The 17,653-nt window shown below is 37.3% G+C and overlaps 1 protein-coding gene across 2 annotated transcripts in view; it reads left to right on the top strand.

Moving 5' to 3' along the window:
* Positions 1 to 17,653, top strand: part of LOC124777442 (cilium assembly protein DZIP1-like) — a 286,339-nt gene that overhangs the window by 220,687 nt on the left and 47,999 nt on the right. For both annotated transcript variants that reach the window (XM_047252852.1, XM_047252853.1), the window contains one exon: positions 8,098 to 8,393. In XM_047252852.1, coding sequence (XP_047108808.1) covers positions 8,098 to 8,393 — 296 coding nt within the window. The remainder of the gene's footprint in view (positions 1 to 8,097; positions 8,394 to 17,653) is intronic.

Raw genomic sequence — 17,653 nt, 5'->3', positions numbered from 1 at the left:
GGGTGGCGGCAGGAAGGGCATCCTGCCACCCCTTAACCATTAACATGTCAAATCCGATTAACGATGGCTGACCCTGTGTAACTGCGGGACAAGGCTCAAGTGATAGAATAGAATAGAAGGAGGTGTCTGGTCAGCAGCATAAAGTCGACAATATAAAATCAGTTCGTAGTAAAAATATTTCTGTTACTGATAAGTCAGATATATTTATAGTATTTAACAATCACTTTCTGAGAATTGCTGGTGAATTAAATAAAAATTTAGTTTCTACAGGGAATCGTATAACTCTCTTGGAAAATGCCTTACCAAGACTGATGTCTGAAATACAGAGTGTATTACAGGTTGTATCAAAAAGAATCATCTGATTCAAAAACATCATAACTATTATGTTATTTGAGATATGTGCATGAAAAACATACTGTTGGAAAGAACAAACTCTCGAGTTTTACATGGTTCCTGCTGGCATCTGGAAGTGCAGGAATTTATGAATCACAGGGTTACTGAACGATGGATCGTTTGCACTGGACCAAATGATTCAGCCTTATATTACTGGCTTCCAAGGTTACCAGACCTGACTGTATGTGATTATTTCTTGTGGGGGTTTATAAAAAACTCTGTTTATGTGCCTCTGTTACCAGAAACAGCGAATGAATTGAGACATCGCATAACAGCAGCTGTGGAAGCTGTAATTCAAGACATGCTCACTGAACAGTTTGAATACTGCATTGATATATGCTGTGCATCTCAAGGGGGGCATATTGAACACCTATGAAAAGGTACGAAAAAAAAAAAAAGACTTCTTGAGTTTCCCATTCATCAAAAAACAAAATCCATTGAATATTTTTATTAGTTTCAGAAATACAGATGTGCCAAATCAGATGGTTCTTTTTGATACACCATGTACTCCTCTGTGATACTGACAAGGGGGATATGGAATCAATAATTAAATCACTGAAGACTAATGACTCTCATAGATATGATGGAGTACCTAGCAGAATATTAAAGTACTGCACTGCACATGTTAGCCCTTTACTTAGCCATATTTGTAAGAATGGTTAGTTTCCTGAACGATTAAAGTACTCCATAGTAAAGCCACTTTATAAAAAGGGAGAAAGAGATAATGTAGACAGTTGTTGACCTATATCTATGCCATCAGTGTTTGCTAAAATTATTGGAAAGGCTGTGTATATAAGAATAATTGATCATTTTATTTCACATAATTTGCTATCAAATGTACAGTTTGGTTTTTGAAGTGGTTTAACAACAGAAAATGCTATATTCTCTTTTCCCTGTGAGGTAGTGGATGGATTAAACAAAAGGTTTCAAACACTAAGCAAATTTTTTATATAACTAAGGCATTTGATTGTGTTGATCACAAAATATTGATCCAGAGGTTGCACCGTTATGGAATAAGGAGAGTAGTTACAAGGCAGCAATAAAAGGTCATTTACACAGCATTGTGAATGGCTATGATGTGGGATGTGGGGTCTGAGTGGGGCATAGTCACATGGGTTGAGGGGGGGGGGGGGGGGAGAGAGAGAGAGAGAGAGAGAGAGAGAGATATGTGCCCCAGGGATCAGTGCTGGGGCCTCTCGTGTTCCTTGTTTATGTAATTGATATGTCCTCTAGTATTATAGGTGAGTCTAAAATATTTCTGTTTACTGATGACACTAGCTTGGTAGTAAAGGATGTTGTGTGCAACATTGGTACTGTTTCAAATAGTGCAGTTCATGACTTGACTTCACGGCTTGTAGAAAATAAGTTAATGGTAAATCACAGTAAGACTCAGTATTTACGTTTTTAAACACACAATTCAACAAAACCGACATTTTAATATCACAGGATGGACATATGATTAGTGAAACTGATCAGTTCAAATAGATAGATAGTAAACTGTCGTGGAAAGCCCACATTCAGGATCTTGTTCAAAGACTTAACGCTGCCATTTTTGCTATCGGAACGGTATCTGAAGTATGTGATAGTTTGACACAAAATTTAATCCACTTTGCTTATTTTCATTTGCTTCTGACTTACGGTATTATATTTTGGTGTAACTCTTCCCATTCTGAAAGGATATTTTTGGCTCAGAAATGGGCAGTTCGGGCAATAAGCTGTTTAGGCTCATGAGCCTCTTGTCGACCCCTCTTCACTAGTCTGGGTATTCAGAAATTGAGCTCTCGATACATATTTTTTTTACTGTTTTTTCTTGTTAATGATATCAGCTTATTCCCAAGAATTAGCAGCATTCACTCAGTTAGGACTAGACAGAAATCCAGTCTGCATTTGGATCGCACTACCTTGACTCTCGTGCAGAAAGGTGTGCAGTATACTGCTGCACCCATTTTCAATAATCTACCACAAGAATTAAAAAATCTTAGCAATATTCCACATGCTTCAAATTGAAGTAGAAATGTTTCCTCATGGGTCACTCCTTCTGTTCTGTCGAGGAGTTCCTTGAAAAATTAAGATGATTATTGTGTTATACTGTTGAATGCATTCCTCCTATTCTGTCAAGGAGCCCCCTTCCTTCTATTCTGTCGAGGAGGTCCTTAAAAATTAAGATGATTCCTGTGTTGTATTGTTGATTGTGTTTGCATAAATTTATGGCTTATCTTTTTTGGGGTCATAAACATTTTATTTTACCTGTTATTACTTTTTTGTTGTAATTTCATGTACTGACATATTCCATGACCTTCGAGATTTGCTCCTCAATTTGTTCCTAAGGAACTAGACGTGTAAAATAAAATAAAAAATAAAACCTCATATTATGTCCCTCGTAGATTTATTCATTCCTGCTTTCTTCTTCACTTCTCTCTCTTCGCCTGTGATCCTGTTTTCTTTTTTCTTAGTCATACTAACTGTGACATGTGATACTTTGGATTCAGATTTTTCCCAATCTCATTGTATTTTCTAAATCCCAGTATGAAGAAAAACCTCCATTCTCCTGTGTTCATGACTAAAAAGTCATCACATCACATCATTCACCTCTTAGAAGACCTGTGTTTTGATTTTACCTTATTTGGAGCCCTGGAGTAAGACCCAGGGAGCCTCATAGATATTAGAAGCTATTTGAAGGGTACATAGTTATTTTGCTTAATTGTTAGTCAGCATTGGCCACATAGCACATTGATATGCTAACACCATCGCACTCCTTTATCATTTTTCAGTAATATCTTAAGCACATTATCATAAACAGCAGTTAGGAAGCAGACCATGTTCCTCAGTAGCCTGTAGTACCAACCAACTTCAGTTGTATGAAAGAGAACTTTTGCAGATATGGAATAGAGAGACACTATTTCAGCAACAATCGTTATAAAAGGATCTCTCTATATGTGATATTAGCTGTCAGCTGTTGTAGTAATAATAATAATAATAATAATAATAATAATTACTATTATTATTATTTTAGTGTCCTGCACTTGACTTATTGTCATTTGGGTCTATGATTCGCAATACAATGTCTTGAGGCTTAAATTACAGTCTTTTAATTTTGTATGCTCTTTTAAATGTTGTTTGTTCATGATTGAACCAATCTTGTGACATAGAAAACATTCTGTACATCTTATGCAGGTGGGCGGGCAAACAATCATGTCCAGTAGCCTAGTGGAAGATGGTTACTGCTTCTCTTCTTGGTCTGGTACTAACAAGTCATACATGAGGTTTTTCCAGATCTTTCCCTCAAATAAAATTTTGTTGGATCATTTTAATTCTTCTTGAAATATGTTGTTAATAGTGGTCTATCTCAATCTGTTTGATTTTTGTTCTATTATTGGCTAGAAAATGTGCTTTTTGTTCCCATCTAAGCGACAGTGAGATGGTATCCACTGAACTTCAGTTATCTTGTTCTTCTGTTGTAGTGTTTTAATTATTCTTTGATCTCGTATATTGATAATTGTGGATACTGCTGCTCTGTAATCCAAATATATTACTACTCTGTTGAATGTGTGTGAAAAGTTGTTTAGCTGACTTGTTACAATCTGATGGCTTCAGCTTCCCCTTTAAAATTTGAGCGGCATGGTCATAAATTTTGATAGAAAGAGAAAATTTTGCTGTAAATACCTGTGCCAATGTTTCCTTCTTTTTCTATTAATGTGATACAAATATTTCTGTTTATTCTTGTATGGGATGGGCAGAATAAAACTGGCCCAGAAAATATTTACAATAAGAATGATATATGGTTGACCCTGTAGCCTTTCTGTTACCTGTAGAAATTTGGCCTTGGTAACTGCGCGTCCATTGAAACTGGCTGAAAAGTTGGTGTTGAAAGTAGGCTGTTGTCAATAAACTAGTCTACACTGAGATTACAGTTCAGACACCATAATTGCACATTGATCACTGAAGGAACTAATGTTTATGGCCAGTTCGTGTAGCATCTATTTTTAATTTACGCACTGATAAACAGATAGGTATATACTACATTCGGTTCATATCGCATGATGTGATTGTTTGAGTGCAATAACCCAACACTGAAGTGATTATTCACAAAAGTACACAGATGGCAAACAAATAATTAACACAATCATTGATTAAAGTTCGTAAGTCATTTTTCTTGAAAGGAAAGCGATGTGCACAGTAAATAACTATTGGAAACAAAGCAGTTCACAATCTGACCTTATTGTAACAGTGATGATGATCATTATTGAAATCTGATACAGTGCATGATACTAGTTAGCACATTCACAGTCCGATTAATCATTTAAAACGGTCACTGAATTATTGAATAAACTCTCAGACAAGAAATCCTACATTTTCTAACTTGTAATTTATACCACATTGACTGTGGTACATTCCCCATATTGGTGGACATAGGACTTGCTCTTTTCAAACTCACTGCAGCCTGACTTAAGAAAGCTTCCAATATGCCTCAGTTATAAGTTCACATTAATTAGAACTGAATTTAGCTATTGTTGTTTGCTGGATTTTCATAAATTACAATTTACATAAATAATTTCTATTGAATTATACTGGCTTGTTTGTCTAAATATGGGATTCTATTTCAGTAACAATGATTTAACTAAGAATTTTAATTACTCTGAAACTAAGTGATTCCAAGAATTGCTAACATATTTTCATCATTGGATGGGTGGTTTACTGAGTTCTACATCTTTGCCATATGCTTTATCAGGAAGTCAGTAATCAAGTGTATGTTTACATATGAAGTATGATAATGACATCTGCAATTACTGATGTAGTTAGCACAGTTTTTGGGCAAACTAGTTAGCTCATTAACTCCTAATAATCAAAGGCATGTAATACATATTCATGTTAAGTTGAATAAGCCCTGGGTCAATATTTGAAATTTTTAGGGAATGTGCACATTTCACAAAAATCGACAGATTGAATATATCATAAAATTTGAAGGAAAAAACTAATAATTTTGGGGAGAAGAAAAAAAAAATTTGGAAGCTATTTTATGGTAAGCATCATTTTGTGCTGAATTCAATAAGTCACTAAACGTGTCTGCTCCTCTCACTCATTCATACATAATGACACAGTGAAATACTCAGGACATAGCATGCAGGAAATGCATATGCACAGATACGTGGCAGCAACCGAATGGTGCATTGCTATCATGGTTTCCAGCATTTTCTCTGATGGGCAGTTTACCTGTACATTAACAAGGGACAGTCCCAGATCAGCTTTACAAACACTTTACAGACCATTTTTATTTTGCACATTGTCTATGTACGCTGTGAGCTACTGAATTAGAGATCTCTCTTTAGTCGTGTCTGAACTTCAACTCTCTCTGATCTCATCATTAGATCATCACAGAACAATGACAATAATAGGAAGCTGTACAGAAGTATGATCACTTAGCTGTTTACTACACAAGTTCTCTGATACTGATTGGAGGATAGTCATGATGTATCTTGTGACATGACTCTGTGTTTATGTATGAAAGAGACATTTGGTTGTGAGTGGCATTTGAATGGCACATGCTTCATGACTTACAGGTCAGCCATGTTGCCAGCTGGGCTTGTATGCGTAGTCAGATGCAGTGCTGTATTTGGTCCATGCGCTAACTTGTGTTGGTCCCATTTCCATGCGTGCTGACAACTGTAAAATGGCTGCGCCATGCTTATCTGTCAAAGTTGAAATACTATGGACGTGGCATCAGCTCAGTCATTGATTGCACAATGGCGGCTGACTATTATTCACATTTGTGCTCATAGGAAGCAAATGGTTAGTCATACAATGATGGATGATACATCATGTGAAAGAGGGGAGCATTAAAATTCTGCCAATGAATAAATATTATCTGTAACCATTGTATATAAAAAGATACAGCAGTGAGACATTTTCCTGTGCAAAAGTATAATAATTTCTTTACTAATTAATGTACAATGAAGATCAGACAATCAATTTGTAGCTCTCAGTGAGGCACTTCAACTATTACATTAACATGGCTTGTAGTGTAATTAATTCAGCAGTGAGTGAGGCACATTTTAATTGGAATTAATTGAAAATTGATATAAAAACTACTACAAAATATGTTAACATACAGCAATGCAATACACATTGGCAGAGATTGTAACATAATTTACAATCATTAGTTCTTAAGATTTATAATTGTTATTGTATGTTTGTTTGTTGTTTTGCGTATTTTCATTAGTAACTAGTGAGCTATTAAAGATATGTAAATTCTGAGTAATACAACAAAAAGAGCTGTAAAATTTCATTATGAAATTGGTGCCAAATTAATAATTGTAATAACATTAATGGTACAAGGTGAAAGAACCCTTTTTGAGCACTGCAACAAAGTTTGCAGTTATTCAACTTTAATTATTGGGTGAATTATTACACATACAACTTTATGTATCATTTTAGACTAGAATTTCAGTGCACAGTTAATGGCGCAGTCAAATCATTCATAAGTACCCTGTATAAAAAGATGTAAGTGATGCTAGTGAAAACTGTGAACCTTGTTAAGTGACATAAAGGAGAATTTTGTGGAGGCACATAGACTGAGCTATGTGAGGGTGATGGCCATCATGACGTGGGAAGAGTTCTGTACGACCTGGTTGGAGATGGACCTATGCTGGTCAGGGAGTGTTTGGTGTGAGCTCATTGAAGCAAGATCTTGGTCAGGCTGAGAGGTGATTCCTGCTGCATATGCTTTAGGAAGAGAAAAGTTTTTACAGTTAGTTTAGTAGGTGAACTTAGAAAACTCAGGATCTAGTTAGCTGTCTGATTATTTTCTGCCAGGTGACTGTCTGGAACTGTGATTCTTATGTTAAGTGGGTTTCAGACTATTTCTGAACACTAAATTTGAACTTTGTCTCAGTTTTACCTATCAGCACATAGAATTTCCTGTCATGTGCAGTTTGACTGTAATTAGGTGCAAGTTAGTGTGTGATTTATTCTCCTTTAATAATTAGCAGTGATCTTCATTAATGTTTTCAGCAGTTTTTCAATTTATAAAATTTTATATAATGAGCTTACCAGCCGCAATATTGTGGGTTCAAGTTCCTTTTAACCACTCAGTGAAATAGTTGGTGTCACCATTCTTCGAGATTGTGTGATCATTTTAAAGACAATAAACTTTTGAAACATTGTAATGCAGTTCATCATTTCACGTAGTTTGCACCTGGATTGGCTAATCCTAGTGATTATCTTACTAGTTAATATCATCAGGAGCAGTTTTATCTCATCATTATAATTACTAATGCAGGAAAGGGAATCTAAATTTATCATCCCCAGTAATGACAAGAAGAGCCTACGGATTGTAATTAGCAGCCCAATGACATTCACATATTTTTTCCCTCAGCCACCCATGAGCCATTGCAATCTCTCACATAGAGTTTGACATGCTCGGTAGAACTGAGATCAAGTGACCCAAATGTCCCCACATCCTTTGAGTGTTTTTTCAAATTGCTATAGTTGTGGAATGAAGAGTTGTATGTTGCCGTGCTAAATATGTAGTTCCCCAGACTCTGTAAAAACATGAGTGTATTATACTTCTTTTTTGGGATGACTGCTTGTTTTTTCTTTTACTAGTGTGTATATTCATCACAAATTTTTCTTTGTCTTACTAATAGCAAGAACCTTGATTTTTACTGTGTATTTGGAATTCATATCTGTGTTTCTATTAATTTATAGGCTTCCAGTGTCAAAGAAGGAAATGCTAAATTGACAAAGCCAGAAACAGAGCCAAAACTTACCATGAATGGTGAGAGTGATGACTCTAGCACTGAGTCATCAGTGACAACAGTTGTTAGTCCAAGGAGGTCCAAGGAGAGGCATTCTTTATCTGGCTTGACATTTCCTTCAACTGGTTTGTCTACAACGCGGGATGAGGAGAAGTCACAGACTTCACAGAATGGAATCCTGTTACAAGACTCAACAGTGATCAGCAGCAGAAGCTCTGGAAACCAGAGTACAGTACCCAAAGAAAAGTAATGCAAATCAATATGTATTGTACAATTTATATGTTTTGACGACACTGTATAGTGAAAAATTCAAAACTTTCAAATTTGTTTGGTTAAATATCAAATTAAAAACCCATTTATTAACTCTTGAGTGGGTTCGCCTGTGTATAAAGTGAGCCAGTCTCACAAATAATGTTGTTAATAATATAATAGAGGGAAACATTCCACGTGGGAAAAATATATCTAAAAACAAAGATGCTGTCAATAAACACACAAATTTCAAGCTTTCGCAACCCATGGTTGCTTCATCAGGAAAGAGGGAAGGAGAGGGAAAGATGAAAGGATGTGGGTTTTAAGGGAGGGGTAAAGAGTCATTCCAATTCCGGGAGCGGAAAGACTTACCTTAGGGGGAAAAACGGGACAGGTATACACTCGCACGCACACACACACACACACACACACACACACACACACACACACACATCCATCCGCACATATACAGACACAGGTAGATATTTGTAAATGCAAAGAGGTTGGGCAGAGATGTCAGTCGAAGCGGAAGTAGTGAGGCAAAGATGTTGTTGAATGACAGGTGAGGTAAGAGCAGCGGCAATTAGAAATTAGCGGAGGTTGAGGCCTGGTGGGTAACACGTTACGCTAATTTCTAGTTGCCGCCGCTTGTACCTCACCTTTCATTCAACAACATCTTTGCCTCTGTACTTCCGCCTCGACTGACATCTCTGCCCAACCTCTTTGCATTTACAAATCTCTGCTTGTGTCTGTATATGTGCGGATGGATATGTGTGTGTGTGTGTATACCTGTCCCTTTTCCCCGCCTAAGGTAAGTCTTTCCGCTCCAAGGATTGGAATGACTCCTTACCCCTCCCTTAAAACCCACATCCTTTCGTCTTTCCCTCTCCTTCCCTCTTTCCTGATGAAGCAACCTTGGGTTGCAAAAGCTTGAAATTTGTGTGTTTATTGTCTCTATCAACATACCAACGCTTTCATTTGGTAAGTTACAGCTTGTTTTAAATTATATATATAAACAAAGATGAGGTGACTTACCGAACAAAAGCGCTGGCAGGTCGATAGACACACAAACATATCCATATGTGCGTGTGTGCGAGTGTATACCTGTCCTTTTTTCCCCCTAAGGTAAGTCTTTCCGCTCCCGGGATTGGAATGACTCCTTACCCTCTCCCTTAAAACCCACTTCCTTTCGTCTTCCCCTCTCCTTCCCTCTTTCCTGATGAGGCAACAGTTTGTTGCGAAAGCTTGAATTTTGTGTGTATGTTTGTGTTTGTTTGTGTGTCTATCGACCTGCCAGCGCTTTTGTTCGGTAAGTCACCTCATCTTTGTTTTTATATATAATTTTTCCCACGTGGAATGTTTCCTTCCATTATATATAAATATAAAAATAATGTTGTTATGTACAGTTTCATAGTTGTTTTACAGTTGTGAGCCCATACCTATTCCTTCATTACTGCTTCAGTTACCACAGTAATGTGTTCTCAGATGTCCGAGTGATCAACAGTAATACAAAATAAACAGCAAATAAAGTGAGGAAAAAATTTATGATCCACGCAAGAAAATAACCCAGGTTCTAAGCTAGCAGCACAATCTCACAGTGAGGGAATTATCTATGAGATAATTAGGAATCAAATAAGGGATCTGATGCAACTGTAGTGTTTAATGCTTTGAGTATGTTATTATGGTTGGGTGATGTGTGCAGCAACAGAGTCATACAATCAAAGGTTTATTTTGTAATTTTTAATTAAACAGTGATTTAGCTCAAATAATTTTAGTTTATTTTATTGTAATTTAATTAAAATATGATTAAGCTGTAATTTTACTCATTCACATTTATCTCGGTAATATAAATACAGCAATTCCTTACATGTGTGCAATGTGTGCCGTGCCCTTGCTGGTGTTGTGAAAAACAATGCACCTGCTCGAGGGTTAAAGAGAGGGTGAAAATTTAAAGGAAATCATAATAGTAATATGATAAAATGTGTTGAATTAAATAAAACTGCGCTTGTAGATATTTTCAGTAGACTGTGAGAAAGTACAATGAAAAATTGAGTAGAGAAACATAAAAAGGTATGAAGAAAACAAAACTTAAACTTATATGAAACTTCCTGGCAGATTAAAACTGTGTGCCGGACCGAGACTCACACTCGGGACGTTTTCCTTTCGCGGGCAAGTGCTCTACCATCTGAGCTACCCAAGCACGACTCACGCCCTGTCATCACAGCTTTACTTCTGCAGTATCTCGTCTCCTACCTTCCAAACTTTACAGAAGCTCTTCTGCGAACCATGCAGAACTAGCACTCCTGAAAGAAAGGATATTGCAGAGACATGGCTTAGCCACAGCCTGGGGGATATTTGTGAAAAGCAAATAGTTTGCAGTAAAAGAGATGTGTTTCATAGTATTAAAGATGAACAAGTGCTCATATCTCTTAAGGTATGCACTTTAGAGCCCTTGTTTACCAGATATTTCTTTCTTGTTCTGGTGTAAGGATCCCTAAAGTGTGTCAGTGTTTCTTGGGAACTCCCTGTATATATTAACTTTTCTATGTATATGGGTAATCAAATGGTGTATAGATAATGCTGTAAGCAGTTGAAAAGTTTGTACTATTTTTAACACAAACCAGTATTTACAGAGCTATCACTACTTTTCTGCAGGTCATGAAAAAGAAGTTGTAAGATCATAAAATTAATTATCTAGAATGAACACATTACAAAGATTTCAAGGTGCTTTATCTAAATGAAACATGTGCAAGAAGCAAAAGAAGGCCATGACTTGGGGAAACCCTACTTTTTCTGGCATTCACTGGTGTGGGTCTTCTAGCAAATGTGACACACTTTCGCTTGTACAGATCTGTTACATATTTTCAACCCAAACCAGGAAGTCTCACCCATAGCTTCTTGTTCTGGCATTTGTGCACAGCTTCCTATTTGGCCACTGGGAGTGCCTGAAGCTCATTCATATGTGATGTGTCTAAAAAGTCCGGTGAACTCTATCAGACAACAAACGAAACAAATGATAGGAGGGTGGTTTGAAAGGTTCTCGGAATCGCCAAGAGAGGTCAGCGCTAGCACAATGAGTTGTTCACGTGATATTCATTGGACTGTTGCGTGTAAACATGTGCCATGTTAGTGCTCTTGGAAGAAAGCTGTGGTGGAGACCTGGCTCTGTTGTTGTTCCAGCATAGTGATTTGCGAAAATGGAAAAAATCAATATTCAATCAGTGATTAAGTGCTTCGTAAAGAAAGGTATGAAAGCAAAGGACATTCATGCTGATTCCCAGAATACACAGGGGGACTCTGCTCCTTAATATTCAACTGTTGCCAAGTGGAAAAAAGAATTTAAATTTGGTTGGGGGAGATTAGATGATGATCCGCATAGTGGTTGGCCAAGGTGTGTCACTACTCCAGAAATCATTGCAAAAGTGCACAAAATGGTCATGGAGGATTGCCGATTGAAAGTGTGTGAAATTGCTCACGCTTGCCAAATGTCATCTGAAAGGGTATATCACATTTTAACTGAAGAATTAGAAATGGAAAAAATTGTCTGCAAAATGGTTGCCATGGCTCTTGACGTGAAGCGATGCACACGTGTCCTGTCACCTTGGCAAAATTACACGAACTAAGGTATGAATTGTCGCCACACCCACCTTATTCAACTGATATGGCTCCATCAGACTTCCATCTCATCCCAAAACTGAAAATTTTTCTTGTTGGATGAAGATTCACTTCAAACGAAAATTGATAGCCGGAGTTGACAACTATTTTTGAAGGCCGGGAGGAAACTCATTTTCGAGATGGGATCAAGGCAGTGGAACATCGTTGGACCAAGTGCATTAATCTACAAGGAGACTACATTGAAAAATTAAAAAAATTTCAGTGTTGTAAGTACTTTTTTTCTGTTCAGTTCTGAGAACTTTTCAAATCACCCTCGTACATCAAATGTTCTTTATTGCCCTTCAAAATAGTCGCTACCCACTACAACACACTTTTGCCAACACTCGTACAGCTTCTGAAATCTATCAGCAAAGGCCTCCTGTGGAATCGATCACAGAACAGCTGCCACAAGACGTTTGATGGCATTCACGTCCGCACAACGTTTACATTTCATGGCCACCTTCAAGTGGGGAAACAGAAGTTGGCAGGAGCCAGATCAGGGGATTATGGAGGGTGTTCAAGAACAGTTACCATCTTCTGCGCCAGGAATTGGCGCACATGGATCGCGCAGTGTGCAGGTGTGTTGTCATGGAGCAGCATCCATTTTCCGGTCCTGTGCAACTCGGACCAAACGCTGGATATGTAACAATCAGTTCAAAATGGACTGGTAAAACACAGCATTAATGGTCTGACCTACAGCAACAAATTCCTTGTGAATGATGCTGTTGTTGTCGAAGAAGGCGATCAACAGTGTTTTCACGTTGGATTTTTGCAGACAGGTTTTTTTTGGTCATGAGGAAGATTGTGAGCACCATGACATCAGTTGCCGTTTTGATTCTGGATCAAACTGGTAGCACCAAATCTCATCTCCCGTGATGATGGTGCTCAGGAGCAATGGATCCTGGTCACACATGGAAATGAAATCACCAGCAGTTTCCATCCGTTTTGCTTTCTTCTCATCTGTGAGCTTGTGTGGCACAAATCAGGAGCAGATCTTCCGCTTACTCAAATCATCGTGGCTGATGGTGTTCATCATGTACTTGCTAATGCCCAGTGCCTCCGCAATCAATGTGAGAGTCCGATGCCGTTCTTGTGCCAGCATTTGTCACACTTTCTCGATCTTTTTTGAGGTTCTGATTGTCGATGGCTGACTGGAACGTGGCTCATCCTCAGTTGTTTCCTTCCCTTCATGGAATTGTTTAAACCATTTGTAAACACATTTTCTGCCCCAGCTGCCCTCCCGTACACCTGCACCAACATTCCATGTGCCTCTGTTGCAGTCTTCCCCAGTTTGTAACAGAACTAGATGTTTACACATTGCTCTATTGTGCCGTGACACTTCCTCTCACACTGACTACAGTCAGCTGATTGCAATCTGTTTACAGAGCCAATCACATGCAGTGCATGCTGTGTATCGATTCTCCTCAAGTCTCTGAAGACCACTGCGCATGCACGCACACATGCTCCAAGTTGCCGTTCAGTTATGGCACCATTCACCAAACTTTTTAGACACATCATGTATAAACAAAAACTTTTTACATTAACTATTGTCTACTGTCTAACCCATTGCCCAAGCCAAAAAGAGAGAGAGAGGAAGAGAAATTTTTGTCTGCAAATTATCTGTACTTTCTGTATCTATAGAAAAGTAACTGAGTTTATATGCTACTGCTTCTTTTAGAGGACAGGTGATGCGAGGATCCACAGTAACAAGAACCTGTAAACCATGTAATGCTGCAGCCAGTATTGTTGTTCCTCCATTCCTGTTAATTTCAGATGTGACTGAGTTTGCTTTGAATCGCCACTGGTGATTATCACTTGAGTCTACCTTTGTTGACAGCTATATCATTCTGGTAATGTTTGTTAGAATGACAGAAAATAAATAAACCCATTGTTACACTAGCAGGCTAGAGTTATAGTATTTTGTATGTATAACTAGCTGGCAAATCCCGCATTTATCGCGTATTCATTTTACCAATTTTCTAATAGAAATGAAACCATATATGTACCCCTGCAGTAGACTTGGTTTGAGTTGATCCAGGACAGTTTCTGTATGTTGGGTGCAGCTGCTTCACATGTCTGCAATGCAGTTTTGTAAACATTTCTGTGGCAACACTTCTTCGTAACTCTATAGACAACTATTGTTTTGGCCTACAGCCATTTGTGCTTTGCAGTTGAAAGCTGTCAAAAGCACTGCCAGGTATCACGGATTTCCTTAAGTTGACTCCAGTGTAGAAGTATTTAGTAGTAAAGAATAAATGTATTAAAAATGCATGCATGATACAGCATGTTTACATGCATCTCGGTGTTTATGGTGTCATAACTCTTGAACTATGGGTCACACAATGATATATTTTGTAGGTACATTCAGCGGTATATGTGGATACTGTTTGTGAAATAAGTTGCGAATAAAGTTAGTAACAAGGAAGTAATAAATTTAAATGTCATGTGTGATACATCAGTTTTTCATGCATCTCAGTGTTCACGACATCATATCTCCCAATCTGTATGTCATACAATGATATAATTCTGGAGTTACATTCTGCAGCATATGTGGATACTGTCTGTGAAATATGTTGCTAATAAAATTAGTAGCAAAGAAGTAATAAATTTAAATGTCATGCATAATGCAGCAGTTTTTCAAATATCTCAATGTTTATGGCATCATATCTCCTAATCTATGTGCTATACATGTCACACAATGATATAATTTTGTAGGTGCATTTAGCAGCATACGTGTATACTGTCTGTGAAATATATTGCAAATAGAGTTAGTAGCTCAGAAGTAATAAATTTAAATGCCATGCATGATTTGGCAGTTTTTCACGCATCTCATTGTTTATGATTTTTTTCTCTCCTGAACTATGATAGGTAGGTGGTTCTTACCCCCACAGCACTTGTTGCCCGACAGTAAGGGATACATGTACCAAGTTTGATTGAAATAGGTCCAATGGTTTAGAAGAAGATATGGAACACACAAACATACATCTGTTTTTATAATACAGGGCTATGTATGGATTTCTTCAGTAGTCACAAACAGAAAAGATATTCCCATGTATTGTAAATTCCCGGGTGAGAGCAACTGAAGTGTGTGAGGACTGTGCAGTGGATGCTGAGCTAAGTAAATGTTTGCATTAAAATTGGTGGGTGCCCGTCTTTTATATCATAATGAGGGAAGTGATACTGTCACTAAAAAAAAAAATCATCCTTCACATAATATTTAATGTGTATTATAAAGGTTGATACCATATTGCAGAAAATGTTGTTTTCTGTGAGAATGAAGCTGCAGCTGTTAACGAAACATGATGGGTAATATGAATATTAAAGGATGTGGACTTCAGTCATTGTACAATGATGTATTTGTGAATAGGAGCGATCATGTGACTGCAAAGAACAGCACAAAATATCCGAAACATGGAAATTCTCACATTTGTTACAGTGATGAACACGTGTAAATCAGACTGACATAAGATCAATATGATTTAAATGAACTGGGGGCATGACACTCTGATAATTGTGAGTTTGTGTGGTTGTGTCTCTCTGATGGCCAATGCCATAATCCATTCAGTGAAAACCAGCAAAGTCCATACTGCAAATACTGGGAAAACAAATATCATCATCAGTTATAGAGCAGTGGCTTCTCCCACAACTTATCAGAAAGTGCGATTGGTGCTGCTGTTTGTCAGTGCCCACAAGTCTGCAACCGTTTGTTGTGAATCAGACAAGAATGCAAAACAACATGGAGACCAAGTCATTACAGTCCTGCAGAGGTTAAATAGGCACTGATACAATCATACATTGCAGAGAAAAACAGTATATTTAAAATTGGCGATGTTGAGAATCTTAGAAATGAAGCTCTCAAAAGTACAAAATTCTCTGCTTGGGCAGACTGATAAAGACATGCAACTCGAAGATTAATAATGAGAAATTAGCAAGAATTCTGTTATGGAGCCTTTCATCATAAATCTTTATGAAACATACTAATCTTAATCAAACTATGAAGATGATGAAGTGAATTTATTAAACTGTGGCTGTTAAATCTGTGGTTGGACTGCAAATTATTACTAGCCAAGGCTCCATCTTTGGAACAGTGATTGTGTTTATATAGATAAATAAACCTCTTTTAGCAGCACATAGTTTATTATTTTTATTTTGGCCCCTGGCATATATCAGTGTTACTACACACACACTTACCCTAATCAGATTAAAAAAAGTGATTGACAGGTAGAGGTCTACGGAAGAGCTACCATAGCAGTAGCATATCAGAGTATGAACTTGGTCACATCTTCTGTTGTGTTTGTTGCTGTGGATGACATTTACAGTTGTGGACATAACTACTGTGATGAATTTTCATTATGTGTGCTTTTTTTTGCTGTTGATTTATTTATTATACACAAAAGAATATCTCCAGCTAATAATAGTAAAAACGAATTCCGGCCTGAGCTGCTGAGTTGGTGGTCATGTGTGCATGAGGTGTGCTTGCTTGTGTGTAAGAATAGTGTGTATTTCTCTTTTGCTGATGAAGGCTCTGGTCAAAAGCTTTTTATGTGAGTGTCTTTTAATTGTGCCTGTCTGCAACTCAGTGTGTCATCTTTATGATAAGTAATTATGTATATTTTTCTACAAGATGGAATAACATTTGATCTCATTGTTGTCATCTTTGGTTGTCCATCAATTTCTTAATTTTCATGTCCAAAAATCATTTCTAAGTCTATTTTTCTTGTTGTGTCCTATGATATTTCTGTCACGGTACCAGACAATTGCACTGTCTACCAAAGCAGTAGTATATTGCCTACTATGTGCACAGCATTTTAATTGGGGTCTCTAAAATCTAATGTATAATAGTATTGCTAAGCATGTGCATCCCATTCAGCCATCTGCCTAGGCTGAAATGTCAGCACACAGACAGCAAACAGAACTCTCTCTCTCTCTCTCTCTCTCTCTCTCTCTCTCTCACTGTGTGTGTGTGTGTGTGTGTGTGTGTGTGTGTGTGTGTGTGTGTGTGTGTGTGTACAGAACCAATGCTCAGCTGCCTTCTTTCCTGCACACCACCCTAGACTTCTTCAGAATAGTGATAAATCCTTGAATTGGGAAAGTAAAAAAAAAAATGTTAATGGAACATACCTGAACAACATTTGTTTTGCAGATGACGTTGTACTGTTTGCCTCTAGTGCCAATAAACATCAAGTACAAATAGAAGAATGTAATAGAGTAGATCTGAAAGAAGTTAAAAAATCAGCTACAATGAGACTAAAGTAATTTATAACCAACATACTGAAAATAAAATAGTACAAATTGACGTTATCGTTATTGAACTGGTAGACGAGTGTTTGTATTTAGAACAGTTGAGGAGAATGACAATGAACTGCAAAAAAAAAAAACAAAGGGAAGAACAAAAATGGCAGTAAACTAAATAGGATTTTTGAGGAAAAGTAATGATTATATAGCTTTCAGGCCTCCTGCCATTATTTTCTTTGGTTAAGTACAGCAAAAAGCTTGACTCATTTTATTTACTGTAGAAATATTTTTCTAGTCACTAATTTGCAAATTTAATAAAAAATATTTTCCTGTATTTGCAAAAGAGCATGACAATTCATAGAAAATGC

The sequence above is a fragment of the Schistocerca piceifrons genome, chromosome 2 (assembly GCF_021461385.2).
Source record: "Schistocerca piceifrons isolate TAMUIC-IGC-003096 chromosome 2, iqSchPice1.1, whole genome shotgun sequence".
Taxonomy (NCBI): domain Eukaryota; kingdom Metazoa; phylum Arthropoda; class Insecta; order Orthoptera; family Acrididae; genus Schistocerca; species Schistocerca piceifrons.
Note: the sequence above shows the minus strand (reverse complement) of the source record. Positions and strands in the feature narration are given on the sequence as shown.